This window comes from Cottoperca gobio, chromosome 23 (assembly GCF_900634415.1).
Source record: "Cottoperca gobio chromosome 23, fCotGob3.1, whole genome shotgun sequence".
Taxonomy (NCBI): Eukaryota; Metazoa; Chordata; class Actinopteri; order Perciformes; family Bovichtidae; genus Cottoperca; species Cottoperca gobio.
In genome coordinates, this window is record NC_041377.1 from 14,757,004 (window position 1) to 14,774,615 (window position 17,612).

The window sequence follows — 17,612 nt, forward strand, 5'->3', positions numbered from 1 at the left end:
CTTGTTGCTAGTACAACAACAGAATATGATCTTTTATGGTTCCATGCTTTAATGGTTAGCACTCTGGACTTTGACTCCAGTGATCTGAGTTCAAATCTCAGTGGAACCTGAATTAAAGTCATTTAAAGAAAGTTAGCATTCACATTTTAGTTATGGCAGGATTGCCAGTAAAATATGGAGGATGAAAAAGGATAAATCAATGAATTCAGAGGTACATTCTGTACTGTAGAAAAGTGAGTACAGTCACATTTTCATAATTTTGGCATCGACCTGTTACCTAACTATCGGTTCTCGTGACATCCCTTGTTGCTAGTACAGCAACAGAACCTAACCTTTTATGGTTCCATGGTGTAATGGTTAGCACTCTGAATCCAGTGATCTGAGTTCAAATCTCATTGGAACCTGAATTAAAGTAGTTTAAAGAAAGCTAGGTTTTGCGACTCAGTTTTAGTATCATTAGCCATAAAGTGTGGAGGAAGAAAAAGGACACATACAAGAATTCAGTGGTACATTCTGTACTGTAGAAAAGTGAGTACAGACACATTTTCATAATTTTGGCATCGACCTGTTACCGAACTATCGGTTCTCGTGACATCCCTTGTTGCTAGTACAGCAACTAGAACATAACCTTTTATGGTTCCATGGTGTAATGGTTAGCACTCTGGACTCTGAATCCAGTGATCTGAGTTCAAATCTCAGTGGAACCTGAATTAAAGTAGTTTAAAGAAAGCTAGGTTTTGCGACTCAGTCTTAGTATCATTAGCCAGTAAAATATGGAGGATGAAAAAGGATAAATCAATGAATTCAGAGGTACATTCTGTACTGTAGAAAAGTGAGTACAGTCACATTTTCATAATTTTGGCATCGACCTGTTACCTAACTATCGGTTCTCGTGACATCCCTTGTTGCTAGTACAGCAACAGAACCTAACCTTTTATGGTTCCATGGTGTAATGGTTAGCACTCTGGACTCTGAATCCAGTGATCTGAGTTCAAATCTCATTGGAACCTGAATTAAAGTAGTTTAAAGAAAGCTAGGTTTTGCGACTCAGTTTTAGTATCATTAGCCATAAAGTGTGGAGGAAGAAAAAGGACACATACAAGAATTCAGTGGTACATTCTGTACTGTAGAAAAGTGAGTACAGACACATTTTCATAATTTTGGCATCGACCTGTTACCGAACTATCGGTTCTCGTGACATCCCTTGTTGCTAGTACAGCAACAGAACATAACCTTTTATGGTTCCATGGTGTAATGGTTAGCACTCTGGACTCTGAATCCAGTGATCTGAGTTCAAATCTCAGTGGAACCTGAATTAAAGTAGTTTAAAGAAAGCTAGGTTTTGCGACTCAGTCTTAGTATCATTAGCCATAAAATATGGAGGATGAAAAAGGATAAATCAATGAATTCAGAGGTACAGTCTGTACTGTAGTAAAGTGAGTACAGTCACGTTTTCATAATTTCGGCATCAACTTGTTACTGAACTATCGGTTTTTGTGACATCCCTTGTTGCTAGTACAGCAACAGAATATGATCTTTTATGGTTCCATGCTTTAATGGTTAGCACTCTGGACTTTGACTCCAGTGATCTGAGTTCAAATCTCAGTGGAACCTGAATTAAAGTCATTTAAAGAAAGTTAGCATTCACATTTTAGTTATGGCAGGATTGCCAGTAAAATATGGAGGATGAAAAAGGATAAATCAATGAATTCAGAGGTACAGTCTGTACTGTAGTAAAGTGAGTACAGTCACGTTTTCATAATTTCGGCATCCAAGTTATTACCGAACTATCGGTTTTTGTGACATCCCTTGTTGCTAGTACAACAACAGAATATGATCTTTTATGGTTCCATGGTGTAATGGTTAGCACTCTGGACTTTGACTTCAGTGATCTGAGTTCAATTCTCAGTGGAACCTGAATTAAAGTCATTTAAAGAAAGTTAGCATTCACATTTTAGTTATGGCAGGATTGCCAGTAAAATATGGAGGATGAAAAAGGATAAATCAATGAATTCAGAGGTACATTCTGTACTGTAGAAAAGTGAGTACAGTCACATTTTCATAATTTTGGCATCGACCTGTTACCTAACTATCGGTTCTCGTGACATCCCTTGTTGCTAGTACAGCAACAGAACCTAACCTTTTATGGTTCCATGGTGTAATGGTTAGCACTCTGAATCCAGTGATCTGAGTTCAAATCTCATTGGAACCTGAATTAAAGTAGTTTAAAGAAAGCTAGGTTTTGCGACTCAGTTTTAGTATCATTAGCCATAAAGTGTGGAGGAAGAAAAAGGACACATACAAGAATTCAGTGGTACATTCTGTACTGTAGAAAAGTGAGTACAGACACATTTTCATAATTTTGGCATCGACCTGTTACCGAACTATCGGTTCTCGTGACATCCCTTGTTGCTAGTACAGCAACAGAACATAACCTTTTATGGTTCCATGGTGTAATGGTTAGCACTCTGGACTCTGAATCCAGTGATCTGAGTTCAAATCTCAGTGGAACCTGAATTAAAGTAGTTTAAAGAAAGCTAGGTTTTGCGACTCAGTCTTAGTATCATTAGCCATAAAATATGGAGGATGAAAAAGGATAAATCAATGAATTCAGAGGTACAGTCTGTACTGTAGTAAAGTGAGTACAGTCACGTTTTCATAATTTCGGCATCAACTTGTTACCGAACTATCGGTTTTTGTGACATCCCTTGTTGCTAGTACAACAACAGAATATGATCTTTTATGGTTCCATGGTGTAATGGTTAGCACTCTGGACTTTGACTCCAGTGATCTGAGTTCAATTCTCAGTGGAACCTGAATTAAAGTCATTTAAAGAAAGTTAGCATTCACATTTTAGTTATGGCAGGATTGCCAGTAAAATATGGAGGATGAAAAAGGATAAATCAATGAATTCAGAGGTACATTCTGTACTGTAGAAAAGTGAGTACAGTCACATTTTCATAATTTTGGCATCGACCTGTTACCTAACTATCGGTTCTCGTGACATCCCTTGTTGCTAGTACAGCAACAGAACCTAACCTTTTATGGTTCCATGGTGTAATGGTTAGCACTCTGAATCCAGTGATCTGAGTTCAAATCTCATTGGAACCTGAATTAAAGTAGTTTAAAGAAAGCTAGGTTTTGCGACTCAGTTTTAGTATCATTAGCCATAAAGTGTGGAGGAAGAAAAAGGACACATACAAGAATTCAGTGGTACATTCTGTACTGTAGAAAAGTGAGTACAGACACATTTTCATAATTTTGGCATCGACCTGTTACCGAACTATCGGTTCTCGTGACATCCCTTGTTGCTAGTACAGCAACAGAACATAACCTTTTATGGTTCCATGGTGTAATGGTTAGCACTCTGGACTCTGAATCCAGTGATCTGAGTTCAAATCTCAGTGGAACCTGAATTAAAGTAGTTTAAAGAAAGCTAGGTTTTGCGACTCAGTCTTAGTATCATTAGCCATAAAATATGGAGGATGAAAAAGGATAAATCAATGAATTCAGAGGTACAGTCTGTACTGTAGTAAAGTGAGTACAGTCACGTTTTCATAATTTCGGCATCAACTTGTTACCGAACTATCGGTTTTTGTGACATCCCTTGTTGCTAGTACAACAACAGAATATGATCTTTTATGGTTCCATGCTTTAATGGTTAGCACTCTGGACTTTGACTCCAGTGATCTGAGTTCAAATCTCAGTGGAACCTGAATTAAAGTCATTTAAAGAAAGTTAGCATTCACATTTTAGTTATGGCAGGATTGCCAGTAAAATATGGAGGATGAAAAAGGATAAATCAATGAATTCAGAGGTACATTCTGTACTGTAGAAAAGTGAGTACAGTCACATTTTCATAATTTTGGCATCGACCTGTTACCTAACTATCGGTTCTCGTGACATCCCTTGTTGCTAGTACAGCAACAGAACCTAACCTTTTATGGTTCCATGGTGTAATGGTTAGCACTCTGAATCCAGTGATCTGAGTTCAAATCTCATTGGAACCTGAATTAAAGTAGTTTAAAGAAAGCTAGGTTTTGCGACTCAGTTTTAGTATCATTAGCCATAAAGTGTGGAGGAAGAAAAAGGACACATACAAGAATTCAGTGGTACATTCTGTACTGTAGAAAAGTGAGTACAGACACATTTTCATAATTTTGGCATCGACCTGTTACCGAACTATCGGTTCTCGTGACATCCCTTGTTGCTAGTACAGCAACAGAACATAACCTTTTATGGTTCCATGGTGTAATGGTTAGCACTCTGGACTCTGAATCCAGTGATCTGAGTTCAAATCTCAGTGGAACCTGAATTAAAGTAGTTTAAAGAAAGCTAGGTTTTGCGACTCAGTCTTAGTATCATTAGCCATAAAATATGGAGGATGAAAAAGGATAAATCAATGAATTCAGAGGTACATTCTGTACTGTAGAAAAGTGAGTACAGTCACATTTTCATAATTTCGGCATCGACCTGTTACCTAACTATCGGTTCTCGTGACATCCCTTGTTGCTAGTACAGCAACAGAACATAACCTTTTATGGTTCCATGGTGTAATGGTTAGCACTCTGGACTCTGAATCCAGTGATCTGAGTTCAAATCTCAGTGGAACCTGAATTAAAGTAGTTTAAAGAAAGCTAGGTTTTGCGACTCAGTCTTAGTATCATTAGCCATAAAATATGGAGGATGAAAAAGGATAAATCAATGAATTCAGAGGTACAGTCTGTACTGTAGTAAAGTGAGTACAGTCACGTTTTCATAATTTCGGCATCAACTTGTTACCGAACTATCGGTTTTTGTGACATCCCTTGTTGCTAGTACAACAACAGAATATGATCTTTTATGGTTCCATGGTGTAATGGTTAGCACTCTGGACTTTGACTCCAGTGATCTGAGTTCAATTCTCAGTGGAACCTGAATTAAAGTCATTTAAAGAAAGTTAGCATTCACATTTTAGTTAGGGTAAGATTGCCAGTAAAATATGGAGGATGAAAAAGGATAAATCAATGAATTCAGAGGTACATTCTGTACTGTAGAAAAGTGAGTACAGTCACATTTTCATAATTTTGGCATCGACCTGTTACCTAACTATCGGTTCTCGTGACATCCCTTGTTGCTAGTACAGCAACAGAACCTAACCTTTTATGGTTCCATGGTGTAATGGTTAGCACTCTGAATCCAGTGATCTGAGTTCAAATCTCATTGGAACCTGAATTAAAGTAGTTTAAAGAAAGCTAGGTTTTGCGACTCAGTTTTAGTATCATTAGCCATAAAGTGTGGAGGAAGAAAAAGGACACATACAAGAATTCAGTGGTACATTCTGTACTGTAGAAAAGTGAGTACAGACACATTTTCATAATTTTGGCATCGACCTGTTACCGAACTATCGGTTCTCGTGACATCCCTTGTTGCTAGTACAGCAACAGAACATAACCTTTTATGGTTCCATGGTGTAATGGTTAGCACTCTGGACTCTGAATCCAGTGATCTGAGTTCAAATCTCAGTGGAACCTGAATTAAAGTAGTTTAAAGAAAGCTAGGTTTTGCGACTCAGTCTTAGTATCATTAGCCATAAAATATGGAGGATGAAAAAGGATAAATCAATGAATTCAGAGGTACATTCTGTACTGTAGAAAAGTGAGTACAGTCACATTTTCATAATTTCGGCATCGACCTGTTACCGAACTATCGGTTTTCGTGACATCCCTTGTTGCTAGTACAGCAACAGAACTAGATCCTTTTATGGTTCCATGGTGTAATCCAGTGATCTGAGCTCAAATCTCATTGGAACCTGAATTAAAGTAGTTTAAAGAAAGCTAGGTTTTGCGACTCAGTTTTAGTATCATTAGCCATAAAGTGTGGATGAAGAAAAAGGACACATACAAGAATTCAGTGGTACATTCTGTAATTTAATTAACAGCTATTTGTGTCAGAGATGTTGTAGATGTTGAGATAAGTAACTGAAGAGCAAACTTCAACATCAACTAACATTCAGCAGCTCCACTTCAAAGATGAGAGTGGAATTTCCTGGGATGGCGTTGTCCTCGTTCCCCCTAAAAACTGCTTATAGATCATTGTTATTAAGTGAAGTGTGTTGTTTCCTGTAAATGGGTGAAGAATGATGGCCAAGCTGTCATCTCTATTGGACAACATGCCCCACCCCCTCCAAGACACTTTGTCTTGCACTGTGCAGCTCCTTCAGCGACAGGCTGCTTCACCCGCGGTGTCTCACTGAGAGATACCATAGGGCGTAGGTCCTTTCTCCCTGCAGCGGTCAGACTGCACAATCACCACGACCCCTGGTAGACCACCACGCCAAGAACAGACTATTCCATTAATTTTGTGCAATTATCACTGCCATGTGCAATATTCACTTTTTATAATGTTTTATATACTACTCAACCATGTTGTACTTATTTTAACTATGTAGCCTACCTATATTTTTTATTAAATTTTTTATTATCGTGTGCTTGCAACTTTACTTCCCTTCACTTCATTTCACCTGTTGTGGGACTAATAAAGGATTTCTGATTCTGATTTTAGAACCCCAGAGCTTGCTGTATCGCTTCCTGCCATTAGATGTCACTGTCCTCCCTCAGTGTGGAGATGCAGCGGCATGCAGCAGCAGCCTGATCAGAGGCAGCAGAGTGTCGGGATCTCCAGCAGCTCCGCTCCATATATTTCCTGTGACCCAGCGTTTTAGGGATTCATTCATCCTAGTGAGAGCTGATGCTTGGTATGTCCGGACGGGATCTGTCCATCTACCCACCTCTCTGTCCATCCAGCTGTAGCCCATACATCACTCCTGCCTCCGCATCTACCCCCGGGAAGGTCAGACGCATCATTGTTGATCAGCAGACCTGACAACTTAAAACATTTATTGTTCTTCTCTTCCTGATCAGCGTTTCACCACCGGGAGATTATTACTGCATTCAGCGGTTGCTGGTGAGTATTCCTGCCGGTGTTTTCATGTGAGGTGTGTTCCCTCCTGACAGCTCTGTAACACGGAGGTGTGTTGATGATCAAACCTGTGGTCAGGTCAGGTTTAATATTATAAGTAAGTCTAAAATAATATTTAGATGCGTTCGGGTGGACACGGCGACATGTTTTGGTATTCCGTGACTTTAAATGGACATTTTCTTTGCTCGATATTCAAATATGTTACATTCTACAGTCTCAGTAATCTTTGTTTTTTTCTAAGATGAAGTGCAGTAACATCTTAAAAGTTGGACATATCAGACTTTTGGGTTGTTAAATGACAACACATTCAATCTCAATAGTGTATGTCTTGTTCAATCTTCATGCAGTTTCATGTTACTTTGCTGCTTGATCTCCCTCCACCTTCCCCTGTTTAGTTCGAGGACGTAATTGGCATTCATGAGCAGCTCTGAGTGTTGCATAATAGCCCACATCTCAATAGGATTTGGGGTCAGTCGACACATCCTGCACGGGCGCATGCCAAGCTGGGTGGGGGACTCCCGGCGGTCCTGAAGGAGGTTGTGTGTGGGATAACAGCAAAAATTAAGATGAAGGGAATGAAGGCTAGATAAGATAACAGAAAGTTCAACATCCTCTAAAACAACAAGTTATAGTCACTCTCAGCTGACACGTAAGATTTTAGAAATTATACTATCATCTTAAATATATAATGCTGTTAATACATTAGTAGGCTTACTTACTGTAATAGTAATACAATAATATTATATTTCCAATAATATATCACCTTGGAAGTGGCCTTTCTGAATCATAAATATTTTTAATTTTAACTTTATTTATTATTCATTAATGGTACCCCTTGAAGCTAGTAGCGCTATGGAGCAATGTTTTGGATTGGATAAATGTAAATATATCTTTTGAGTAAAGGACCATTACATTGTGGTATTTCTACTTCAGTAAATGATTTGAATACTTTTTTTACTTGAATACTATGCCGTCGGAGGGAAGAAAACTTTATTCTGTGAATCATCAGAGAAAGACAACAATCTTCTCAGATGGGGGCGCTTGAGATAAAAAATAGTTTGATCAAAAAAGGTTAGCATCCTGAGGTCTGACAGAGCCCTGTCACCTCTGGATGAAAACACTAGCAGTGAGCAGTACACTGTATAGCATTCTTTTCCAAAACTGGTTTCCCTCGACAAGCACTGGGCCAGTTCACTTTATGTATTTAGATGAGAGGCCTGTGGTTTGCAGTCTTTCTATAGCCTGTGGTGCAGCAGGTCTCCTCCCATGGTTTGAAACTGAGGTCTGTAATCTCCCTGAACCACGGCACCACCACCCAGATTCATTTCTCAGGGTGAAAATGACACAAAACCCAGCTGGGCACACAGCGGGAAAAATATATACACGTTTGACAGTTTGGATGGGTGAAACTAGAATGATTGCCTCCACCAACCAGTCAGGTTGCAGTTTACATCCATGTCTGTCCAAAATGTTATCATTTTGTTATTTTATCCTGGTAGACATTAATGTGAAATATAGAAAAGTAGCACATGAAATATTTGAGTTGTGGACAACAACATGTTTTGTGAGGTAATAGTGACCTGAGATATCGTACTCACAAGGATGGGAAGAACGGATAACCCGAAAACAGAGACAACTAGTCTCCCATAATGATGCGTCACTGTGTTGAGTTGAGCAGCCGTTTTTTTCTTTATTCTGTGACTTCATTACACGACTGAGGTGTGTGAGTGTGAGTGTGTGTGTGTGCCTGAGAGAGAGAGAGAGAGAGAGAGAGAGAGAGAGAGAGTCAGGGTGGTGGTTGGAGTGGGTGGAGACCATAAATGGCAAAAAATGGAAGAAGAATGACCGTGTCGGTGCGGAGATACTGGTGTGTGTGCCTTTTCCTCTCTTCCTGCTGGTGTTTCCCAGATGCTCCGTGGGAGAGCGAGGGAACACTGCAGTGGTGTGTGTGTGTGTGTCTGTGTGTGTGTGTGCTTACAGTTATATGTGTGAGGTGTAAAACAGAACACAAAAACGAGATAGAAGTCTGTTGTTAGGAGGCGTACAAGCTGTTTTTGTGGGTTGCTACTATTCCATTCATACTCTGTTTACATTCTATACAACATATTTCCATTATTTCACATTCATACGCCTAATGGCTTAAAACATTCCCTCCACACTTTTTCTGTCTCTCCTACAGAGTGAGTCAACCTCAAACCTTCTTTCTGTTATATTACTATTACAGTTTACCCTTTTAGCTGTCCATGCAAATGTTGCAAAAACACGGTTCATGGACCTTCTCATTTTAGAGCTAATTTGAAATTAGATTCAGGCAGAACTTCTCCAGAAATAGCTCTTCAGTTAGTCTGTTTAATTTTGATTATCAGTATGCAGCAGCAATTCGTTACTGAAACACTTTATAGGCTCCAACTCACCGGCAACATCAGATACGGTATATGTTTCGAACCTGTCGATAGCGAGAGGATTATTGGATTTGATTTTTAAAGGAATGGTTTCCTTTTCCTACCGAGCGTTAGATGATAAGATATATATGACTCTCATATGCTATGCTAAATATGAAGCTACAACCAGCAGCCGGCTAGCTTAATTTAGCATAAAGACTGTAAATAAGGAGAAGCAGCTAGCCTGGCGCTAGTCTCTCCGAACCCATTGGCATTGGTCTGATGAGGATTTAGCCTCTGCGGGCAATGGCCAATATTTCTGAAGTTCCGCTGTAGACAGCAGGTATCTGGACAATGAATTCGGGCCATGACTTCCTCTTCCGTGTGCTGATCATTGTTTACGGACCGATTAGCAACTTCAGACGTAAGAATAGAGTTGGAGTTAAAAGACGACGTCTACGACCGGATTGTTTCACAAGTAGCCAATAGCCAAGCTAATAAAAATCTAAATTGTCGTCAGACAATAGCCAATGGCTTCCATTGATTCACTTCAATTGTAACACCTCAAACTAAACTGGAGAGGCAACAAAATGTTAATGTTGTCACTTTTATTATCATTACTACAATAGAACAAACTGTGCTGTCTGGTTGGTGGAATTGTGTGGAGTCTACAGCAATCCTAATGAAAACAAAAATATTTAAAGACGCTGGCGGCTGCCATTATGGCCCTTGCTGAGAGAGAGAGAGAGAGAGAGAGAGAGAGAGAGAGAGAGAGAGAGAGAGAGAGAGAGAGAGATATGTGGATGATTGACCTCCACTTGAGTTACAACCAAGCGGCATACAGCCACACCATATATGGGCATGTGTGTGTTGGTATAAAAGGGTAGCTGAAACTGAGTGTGTGTGTGTGTGTGTGTGTGTGTGTGTGTGTGTGTGTGTGTGTGTGTGTGTGTGTGTGTGTGTGTGTGTGTGTGTGTGTGTGTGTGTGTGTGTGCTGCAGTGGATGAGGAAGCAAAGCACTGGAAGTTTGTCACTTCATTACTTCAACCAGTGTGAAGCTGGCTAACATGTCTCAGTGTGTTTTTCAGTTTTATTCCAGCAGACAGGGAGTACTGAACATCTGTTTTCAGTTTGTAGTTGCTGTATCACATTTCAACCAATAGAGAATAACGCAGCGGTGAATGAAGACATTTTCTTGACAGCCACTGATGATAGATCATTTCTCAAACACTTCAGCAGGCTATATACAGATATTAATTCTCAAAACTCCCAGATATGTTTGAAAGCTAGTTTTCGGTCAGCTTTGATCACATATTGAGTGTTTCATTATTGTGAAAACACAATACAATTAACAATTTGGGAATTACTGTCAGCCCCGGATAGCCAGATCTGTTTCTGATTCTGTGCCCCTTGATCACATCAAATTATATCTGGCATGTAGTTGTTTAACAAGAGAAACAGAAATATGTTTATATGTATTATATGATATAAAACCATTACATGCTGTGAATGATGAGCCAAGAGAAATCTAGATTCTTAACTCTCTGGCAGAATTAGTCCGTATCTTGCCAAAAGACATTAGCATGAAAATGTCATATTTATATATTTCATCCAAGTTGGCTTTTACCTTTAAATCCACAAAGGCGTTCTCCTGCCAAATAAGAAAATATCACTTTCTTATGGGGTTCTTATGATATTTCCTAAGATTAACCTTGATCTTAAAGCGGTAGTTCATATTTTTTGAAGTGGGGCAAAGCAATGTTTTAGCCACCGAAAGTCCTGTCGAACTTTCGTGTTTAGTGTTCCGTGTTCAACGGCTTCAGTTCCCTGTTGGAAAGGGCTGTCTGATGGCAAAGGGAAAATATCCGCCATCTACTGCACTGACTGTGGATAAGTACCTCATACAACCCCATTTAAAACAATGGGAAGAATCCTTTTAAGGCCTGGTCACAGCAGAAACTTAACATGATAAAAATCATCCAATCAATACTATATTGTTCAGTTCCAGATACCTGTGACTAAATGTGTTGTGCCTTTGTAGATACACTGTGATCTGTAAGTTGTAATGCACATGAGTAAATGATATGATAATTACAATGAGGCATAATATTGTTGAAGTTGCACTTCTTTTCTTTTTTTAAAGAAATTTCAGGTTGTTCATAATGTTTTGTAAAAAGATAGTTCATTAAATGTGAACATTTTCAGAATGTACTTGTACTTTTTTGCACTAAAACAAAGGGAAACATTTGTAGTTGTCGTTATTTATAGGTTATTATGCAATGTTATTTTACTGGTCCGACTAACTTGAGATCAAATTGGGTTGTATGTGGCTAAAAACTAACTAAAATTAGTTTGACACCCCTGATCAAAGACACTATCAAACGTGTGTTTTTGTTGAATTCTAAATAATAGTCAATGGTCATTGACTCTTTGACTTGTGATTTTCACTGCGTTATGGGTCAGACTGACAGGGCTGATGACGTGCATGTCTTCTCTTATATTCAGGATTGTCTGTTGACCATCTCGTTACAAACACACTGCTGGCACTACTGAATAAATTCAACAAAATTCAATTAGATTCTAGTTGCTCTCAGCTTGTTTTTGGTTAAAAGTTGGAAGAACAACGAGAAGAAAAACAGAGCGTTTGAGGCACAAGTTTAGAATCAATTACCATGTGAGATAACTTCACAGTGGGTTGTTTTCTCAATAAACAGACCTGCACTTGGCTGTTTTAACAGGCTGCAGTTGTGTGTTTTTATTTTGAATAACTCCGTGCTTGCGTTATTGTATGCTCCCCTCCTCTCTCTGTCCTCGGCTATTTTTATCTTTCTGTCTCATCTCTCACACACCTGCATGAAAAATCACTGATAGGAGCTCAACAACGCCACAAAACGGACAAACACTGCTGTCTCTGCACGTTCTAAGGAAGGCTCATCTGTTTCACTTTACTGTGCGCATGTAAAAAAATACCCAAACATGGATTTATGAACCACTTTGGTCACAAAAATACAAACAGGAAAAAAACCCACAAAAACAGGCTTGACTGAACTACGAGTTCTGTTACTTTAGATAATCATCAATATGAAAACATTAGTAAGAATATACTTTTATGATATCAGAAATCCAGATATAAGCTACCCAGTATATTACAGTATGACAAAACAAAATTATAACAACAGTTATAAGTATTTCCATAATAATTCACATTAAATTAGCCCCTTACATACACAAATGGCAGTGAGATCTAAAAGTAGAAATACCAGAAAAAAGGAAAATACAGCATTCAAAATCATATGCTAGTAAAAAGCATTCAAGCTTTAGTGTCAACACTACAGATGCATTTAACAAATCAACTTGTCCTACGTGTTTCCTCAGACCTCGCAAGGATGGATGGCTGACCTTGGAGCTCACTGATTGGTTTGCTGATCTTCGCTGGCCGCAGCTGCTGTCATGGCCAAAAGCCCGGAGGTGAAGCTGGCCGTCTTCGGCAGAGCGGGGGTGGGCAAGTCAGGTAAACTGCTAACAAATTCAAATATTTGGTCATATGTAATAATTAACCTTCTTTCTTACTGTATTTTGTTCATTCAAAGTTCCAAAAAGTACAAGAAAGTTTTTAGATTTAAAACAGGCTGATTCGTACTCTTTATTTTGATGCTTAGACTGATCTTAAATCCATTTCCAGGAAACCTTTAAAGACTTAAACTCGGCATCTGCAGGTTTATTTGTGCATTTTACCTCATTTAAGTTGCCACTGTGTGTCTCAGCATGACCTCTGCTTTCTAATGTTTTCCTTCCAACATCCTGTCAGTATTTTTACACCCGCTATAACTTCTCCTCGTACTCAGTTTGTTTGCGTCGTCAGCATTATTTCAGTAGGAGGTTGTTTTTGGTCTGGTTTAAATACCTTCACTCCCACAGATAAGTAAGCTGTGTCATTTGCTTTCAGCATTCCTCCGTAAACTGGCTAGCTCGGGCTCAGCTGTAGCTGACACAATAACACAGACCATATGTTTCCTGACCGGCTGCAAAACAAGACAGATTGCTTCTGCGGAGCAATCAGCTGTTGGAACACATGCTTAGAAATCTCTTCCATTGTCGAAGGAGGCCATTAAAATGCCTAAAGGAGGTAAACTCATGTACTGTACTGCAGAGTTCATAGCGTTCAGCTGAAAGGAGTGCCGTTGTAAAACTGAGGCTGAGGGTGTCTGACACGCACATCTAAAACCTTGTTCAGGAAATTGAGACATTAAAGCTCCAATCTGCAACTTCTTTCCTAAACTATAGTGTGTTGTTAGCCCTGGCCATCTACTCCTTACATAATGAAAGTGGTGCGCCCCCAAAAGCTTGTCACACCTCTTGATAAAGTTGTCACCTGCCCTGATTCTTTTCCATTGCTGTCATTTCTCCTGTTCCCCCAGTTTTTACTATGACTTCCTGTTCTGTGGCCGCTAGCCTCGTGTTCTTCATTTAAAATACTAGAAATGGTTGACTAGGTTATTTATTCAGGCTTCGGGGCCTATATTTGGACACTTGCGAGAACATGATCACCACATAAACGTGTTATTTGCTTGATGGAAAATTGTTTTTTAATACCAACCCCCTTATCACGTGGTCCATGGACCGCAGAGCTCGTCTAAACAATGGCAGGGCAGGGCATGCGGAGGGGGTCGGTGGCATATGCATTGAAACAGACATAGGCCTATATTACTACTGATTAGTTACAGATGTATTTTTTTTAGACCGACACCCTGACCAGGCGCCGTGATGAAGTGACTAAGGTGGCAGTTAATTGCGAGGGGTCGACCATTTTCTTTAAAAAAAATTCTAAAGTGCTATATAAAGGCTAAATAACAACAACAGCATAAGCCTGCAGTTTCACAAGCAAATAATACGTTCAGAAATCAGAGCACTCACATAAGAAGGTTGCATTATCGGAGCGTTTAATGTATTTAAAATGTATGAACTTGAAGAGCTGTATGTATAGTACAAGTTTTGAGAAAAAAAAACACAGATACAATTCAAGCTTTTATTCATAAAAACTATTAATATCAGACCCCAAAAGTTACCTGGGCCGTGGTCGATGACGTGGAAGGTTGAGTCATGCAGCTTTACAGTTGCTTGATCCTCTTCTGTCATGCTCTTTATAATGCACAAAAACGGACATTGTTGTCACATCTGACGCTGCATGTATCCCTGGTGATCCCTTCAACAATGAGCAGCTCTCATCTAAACATAGCCCTTTAGTGGAAGCCCACGGATGCTAATGAATCAGCCTTCTCTCAAATGGGCAAATGTTGGGACATGGGCCGTACTCCCTCCCACTTCACTCCCACAATATGACAGAGAGGAGAAAACCTTCTGGTGTGTTGGAGTGAAAACTCTTTTGTGGTTCATAAAACTCTTTTTACTCTACTTCCATTTCAGCCAAAGACTAGTATCTAATGCTTTTAAAAAAGAGGGCTACAGTTCAACCAACCTACCACCTGCCTACCCAGTAGGGCCGAACAATATGGGAAAAATATAATCTATTTGGACAGGTCTACATGTTAGGATGAAATTAAAAGAACTGATGCCTGAATTTGATTCCTTATTCCTTATATATTTAACTATTGAATTATAAAAACCTTCAATCACAGTAGAATTATATAACTTGCAAGTTCAAGCCATGAACCCATGTTTCCATCTTGACTTGGACAACAGTGAGTGTTCACATGCCTTCTGCTGCTAATGTTTCCTATTTTAGTTGGACCTCAGTGTATGTCTGTGGTGATCATTCACATCCAGAAGCTTGTTTGGTTCCCCGCTGGGTGGAAAAATGTGTTCCCAACGAGCAGGAGCAGAGCTGAGCGTCTTGGCGTCGTTGAGAGTTTGCTGGGCTCCTCCATGATGGTCTGAACTGGACTCCTACAGAGCCAATGCAGCCCCAAATAAAGAGCGTGTATAACTCAAGTTGGCTGTTCGGACACTTTGCAGCCTAAACTTTTGGTTTATAGACTCAGTGGAGGGAAACTGGGGTTAGGAATAAGATACATTTGTCCAATTACTGTACCTCCAAGTTGGTCCCCGCTAAACACACACAGACAATCACAGTGAGTGGATCCCAGCAATAATAAATAAAGTAGTCACTAGCAAGGTTTTGAGCCATAAATACTCTGTCCCATGACCATATCTGTAGTCATTTTTATTTTACTCTGTTATTGACGCATATATGAGGGAAAACATGGCAGCAGATGATTCACTATTAAGTCTGCCTCTCTGGAGTACACCACAAACTAGTCTGAGCTCGTCGCCACTCTTTCCTTCTGTCGTTTTTGAAGGTTAGTGTTGTCATATATAAATAGAAACTCTTGTGTGTTCATATAAACATTTGTAAAGCCAGATAGATAAGACAAATGTGTCAGTCAAGCTGTTTTTTGCAGGGATGAGGCTGGCATTGGCCCTCAAACAAAAACGGAAATGTAAAGCGCACTACTCAATATCTTTATTTCAGCAATGGATGAAGTGACAAACCTACACATTAGTAATTCTAGGCAGACTCCACAGAGTATTTTAACATAAGTTATAGCAATAAAGACCATCTATCTGTCTATTTAGCATCTTTTAGCTAATTTGTTTCTGTTCGTTTTGAATCACTCTCACCACTCTCATCAACTTTGTTTTTAGTAGCAGGCGGCCTTTTTGATTATTAAGCTCTAAAAGTGTGCTGTACACTACCTATCCAGCACTGAACAGCAAGCATACATTAGTGACCAGCTGATGAACATAATGGAGCTGGACCAAAGCTAAATAAATAAACCAGAGCTAAATGGAGAGTGAATATTTGGACTTACAGTTACCAGATGGACAGAGACACGATTAGAATCGAATGCAAATGTTGCTCAGTGTCTACTGTGTATGTGAATCAAGACCCCAAGAAGAGCACATGGCTTTTAAGACAATTTTTGTAGTGGAAGTACAACTTCCGGGTCCATCACATGCTGCCATTGGGCCCGAAAATACTTTTACCTGACTTATATGACTGATATTTTAATCAGCTGATTTTTTTGTTGTTGAGGTAAATAAACGTTCCTGTACTAACACTTAAAACAGCCCTTATTAAAATCATTAGGTCTTAAAAGTTGTAAAAAGCACTAATAGCTGAATCCATAGATATAACAAGTTGTGTTTACATTCAAAGTAACTCCCTGAAACACAATGTGAGTTTCCTTGAGGTCTTACAAACATGTCGAAGGCATTACCTTTCTCAGGAAATATTTGCAATAATTTAATAAAGTACAAACTAATTATTACAAATAAAAACGTACAGAAAATGTTAGTCACTACTTGACTTTCCTCCAATGAATACAAATCTGGCTGTTTCTTGCTTTAAAAACACTGGCACACATACACAATCACAAACACTGAATAGTGTGCTTTGAAAGACGGTTGGATGTTCTTTTGGGAAATTAACTTTATGGGGTGCAAAGCTCCGGCTCGTAAAACATCTCGTCATCAAACATTCCACCTCCTCCCTCCTTAGCCTGTCTGATGGCCAGAAAGCAAGAACAATAACAAAGAAGCGGGCCAACATGTGTCTGCCTCAGAAATACTACTGTTTACCACCTTCAACGCCCGGGACAGGATCATAAATCAGCCTAATGTAAGCGCCTGCCAGGAGCATGATGTAAACACTCATTCAGAGGGCAGGCGGGCGTGGAGAAGCCACACAAACAAACAACACTGGACAGACAGACAGCTACTGTGTTGGACTGAGAAGTGACGTTCAAAATCCTAAAAGCTAACCATTTTAGCACTCCTAATCCTAATCATTTGACCTCTGCACTCCTTTTGCATTCTGTTTTGTTGATGTATCACGGCAGTTTCTTCCCCTCTCTCCTACCACCAGACCATGGCAAGACAAATTCAATCAAGGTTCTTTAGAGTGGTGTACAGTATGAATGAAATGTTAATAAATTGACACAAAGGTGAACAATGTACAAGGGAACATCCTAGTTATATGGTATATTCTCCTTAACTTCCCACTACTCTTAACCGGCCGGTAGCTTCAGCAGCAAAACGTATTTTAGGAAATCGGCTTGTTTGTTACAGGCCACATTTTGGCCTTTGTCGTGGCTCAAAAACTGACATCTATAGAAATGTTTGGTTGCATTTTGAACAGCGGCATCTGCAGATCTGAAATTCCATTCCATTGTTCTGATCCACTAAAGTTAGGCATGATACGAATGGAATAAGTCCTTGTTTTTTGTTATCTTCTCCACCAACTTGACTGTA

The 17,612-nt window shown here is 39.4% G+C and overlaps 1 protein-coding gene and 14 non-coding genes across 15 annotated transcripts in view; all 15 read left to right on the top strand.

The window, feature by feature from the left end:
- The first annotated feature begins 37 nt into the window (after positions 1-37).
- trnaq-uug (transfer RNA glutamine (anticodon UUG)) lies at positions 38-109 on the top strand. The gene has a single exon. It is a non-coding gene; the product is annotated as a tRNA-Gln (tRNA).
- Positions 110-635: 526 nt separating this feature from the next.
- Positions 636-707, top strand: trnaq-cug (transfer RNA glutamine (anticodon CUG)). The gene has a single exon. It is a non-coding gene; the product is annotated as a tRNA-Gln (tRNA).
- A 231-nt stretch (positions 708-938) lies between these two features.
- On the top strand, positions 939-1,010 carry trnaq-cug (transfer RNA glutamine (anticodon CUG)). Its single transcript has one exon. It is a non-coding gene; the product is annotated as a tRNA-Gln (tRNA).
- A 230-nt stretch (positions 1,011-1,240) lies between these two features.
- trnaq-cug (transfer RNA glutamine (anticodon CUG)) lies at positions 1,241-1,312 on the top strand. Its single transcript has one exon. It is a non-coding gene; the product is annotated as a tRNA-Gln (tRNA).
- A 230-nt stretch (positions 1,313-1,542) lies between these two features.
- On the top strand, positions 1,543-1,614 carry trnaq-uug (transfer RNA glutamine (anticodon UUG)). Its single transcript has one exon. It is a non-coding gene; the product is annotated as a tRNA-Gln (tRNA).
- Positions 1,615-1,845: 231 nt separating this feature from the next.
- trnaq-uug (transfer RNA glutamine (anticodon UUG)) lies at positions 1,846-1,917 on the top strand. Its single transcript has one exon. It is a non-coding gene; the product is annotated as a tRNA-Gln (tRNA).
- Positions 1,918-2,442: 525 nt separating this feature from the next.
- trnaq-cug (transfer RNA glutamine (anticodon CUG)) lies at positions 2,443-2,514 on the top strand. Its single transcript has one exon. It is a non-coding gene; the product is annotated as a tRNA-Gln (tRNA).
- A 230-nt stretch (positions 2,515-2,744) lies between these two features.
- trnaq-uug (transfer RNA glutamine (anticodon UUG)) lies at positions 2,745-2,816 on the top strand. Its single transcript has one exon. It is a non-coding gene; the product is annotated as a tRNA-Gln (tRNA).
- Positions 2,817-3,341: 525 nt separating this feature from the next.
- trnaq-cug (transfer RNA glutamine (anticodon CUG)) lies at positions 3,342-3,413 on the top strand. The gene has a single exon. It is a non-coding gene; the product is annotated as a tRNA-Gln (tRNA).
- Positions 3,414-3,643: 230 nt separating this feature from the next.
- On the top strand, positions 3,644-3,715 carry trnaq-uug (transfer RNA glutamine (anticodon UUG)). The gene has a single exon. It is a non-coding gene; the product is annotated as a tRNA-Gln (tRNA).
- Positions 3,716-4,240: 525 nt separating this feature from the next.
- On the top strand, positions 4,241-4,312 carry trnaq-cug (transfer RNA glutamine (anticodon CUG)). The gene has a single exon. It is a non-coding gene; the product is annotated as a tRNA-Gln (tRNA).
- A 230-nt stretch (positions 4,313-4,542) lies between these two features.
- On the top strand, positions 4,543-4,614 carry trnaq-cug (transfer RNA glutamine (anticodon CUG)). Its single transcript has one exon. It is a non-coding gene; the product is annotated as a tRNA-Gln (tRNA).
- Positions 4,615-4,844: 230 nt separating this feature from the next.
- Positions 4,845-4,916, top strand: trnaq-uug (transfer RNA glutamine (anticodon UUG)). The gene has a single exon. It is a non-coding gene; the product is annotated as a tRNA-Gln (tRNA).
- A 525-nt stretch (positions 4,917-5,441) lies between these two features.
- Positions 5,442-5,513, top strand: trnaq-cug (transfer RNA glutamine (anticodon CUG)). The gene has a single exon. It is a non-coding gene; the product is annotated as a tRNA-Gln (tRNA).
- Positions 5,514-6,641: 1,128 nt separating this feature from the next.
- Positions 6,642-17,612, top strand: part of rerg (RAS-like, estrogen-regulated, growth inhibitor) — a 44,292-nt gene continuing 33,321 nt past the window's right edge. The window contains exons 1-2 of the mRNA XM_029461539.1: positions 6,642-6,945; positions 12,717-12,852. Of these exons, the coding sequence (XP_029317399.1) occupies positions 12,792-12,852 (61 nt within the window). The 5' untranslated portion in view covers positions 6,642-6,945; positions 12,717-12,791. The remainder of the gene's footprint in view (positions 6,946-12,716; positions 12,853-17,612) is intronic.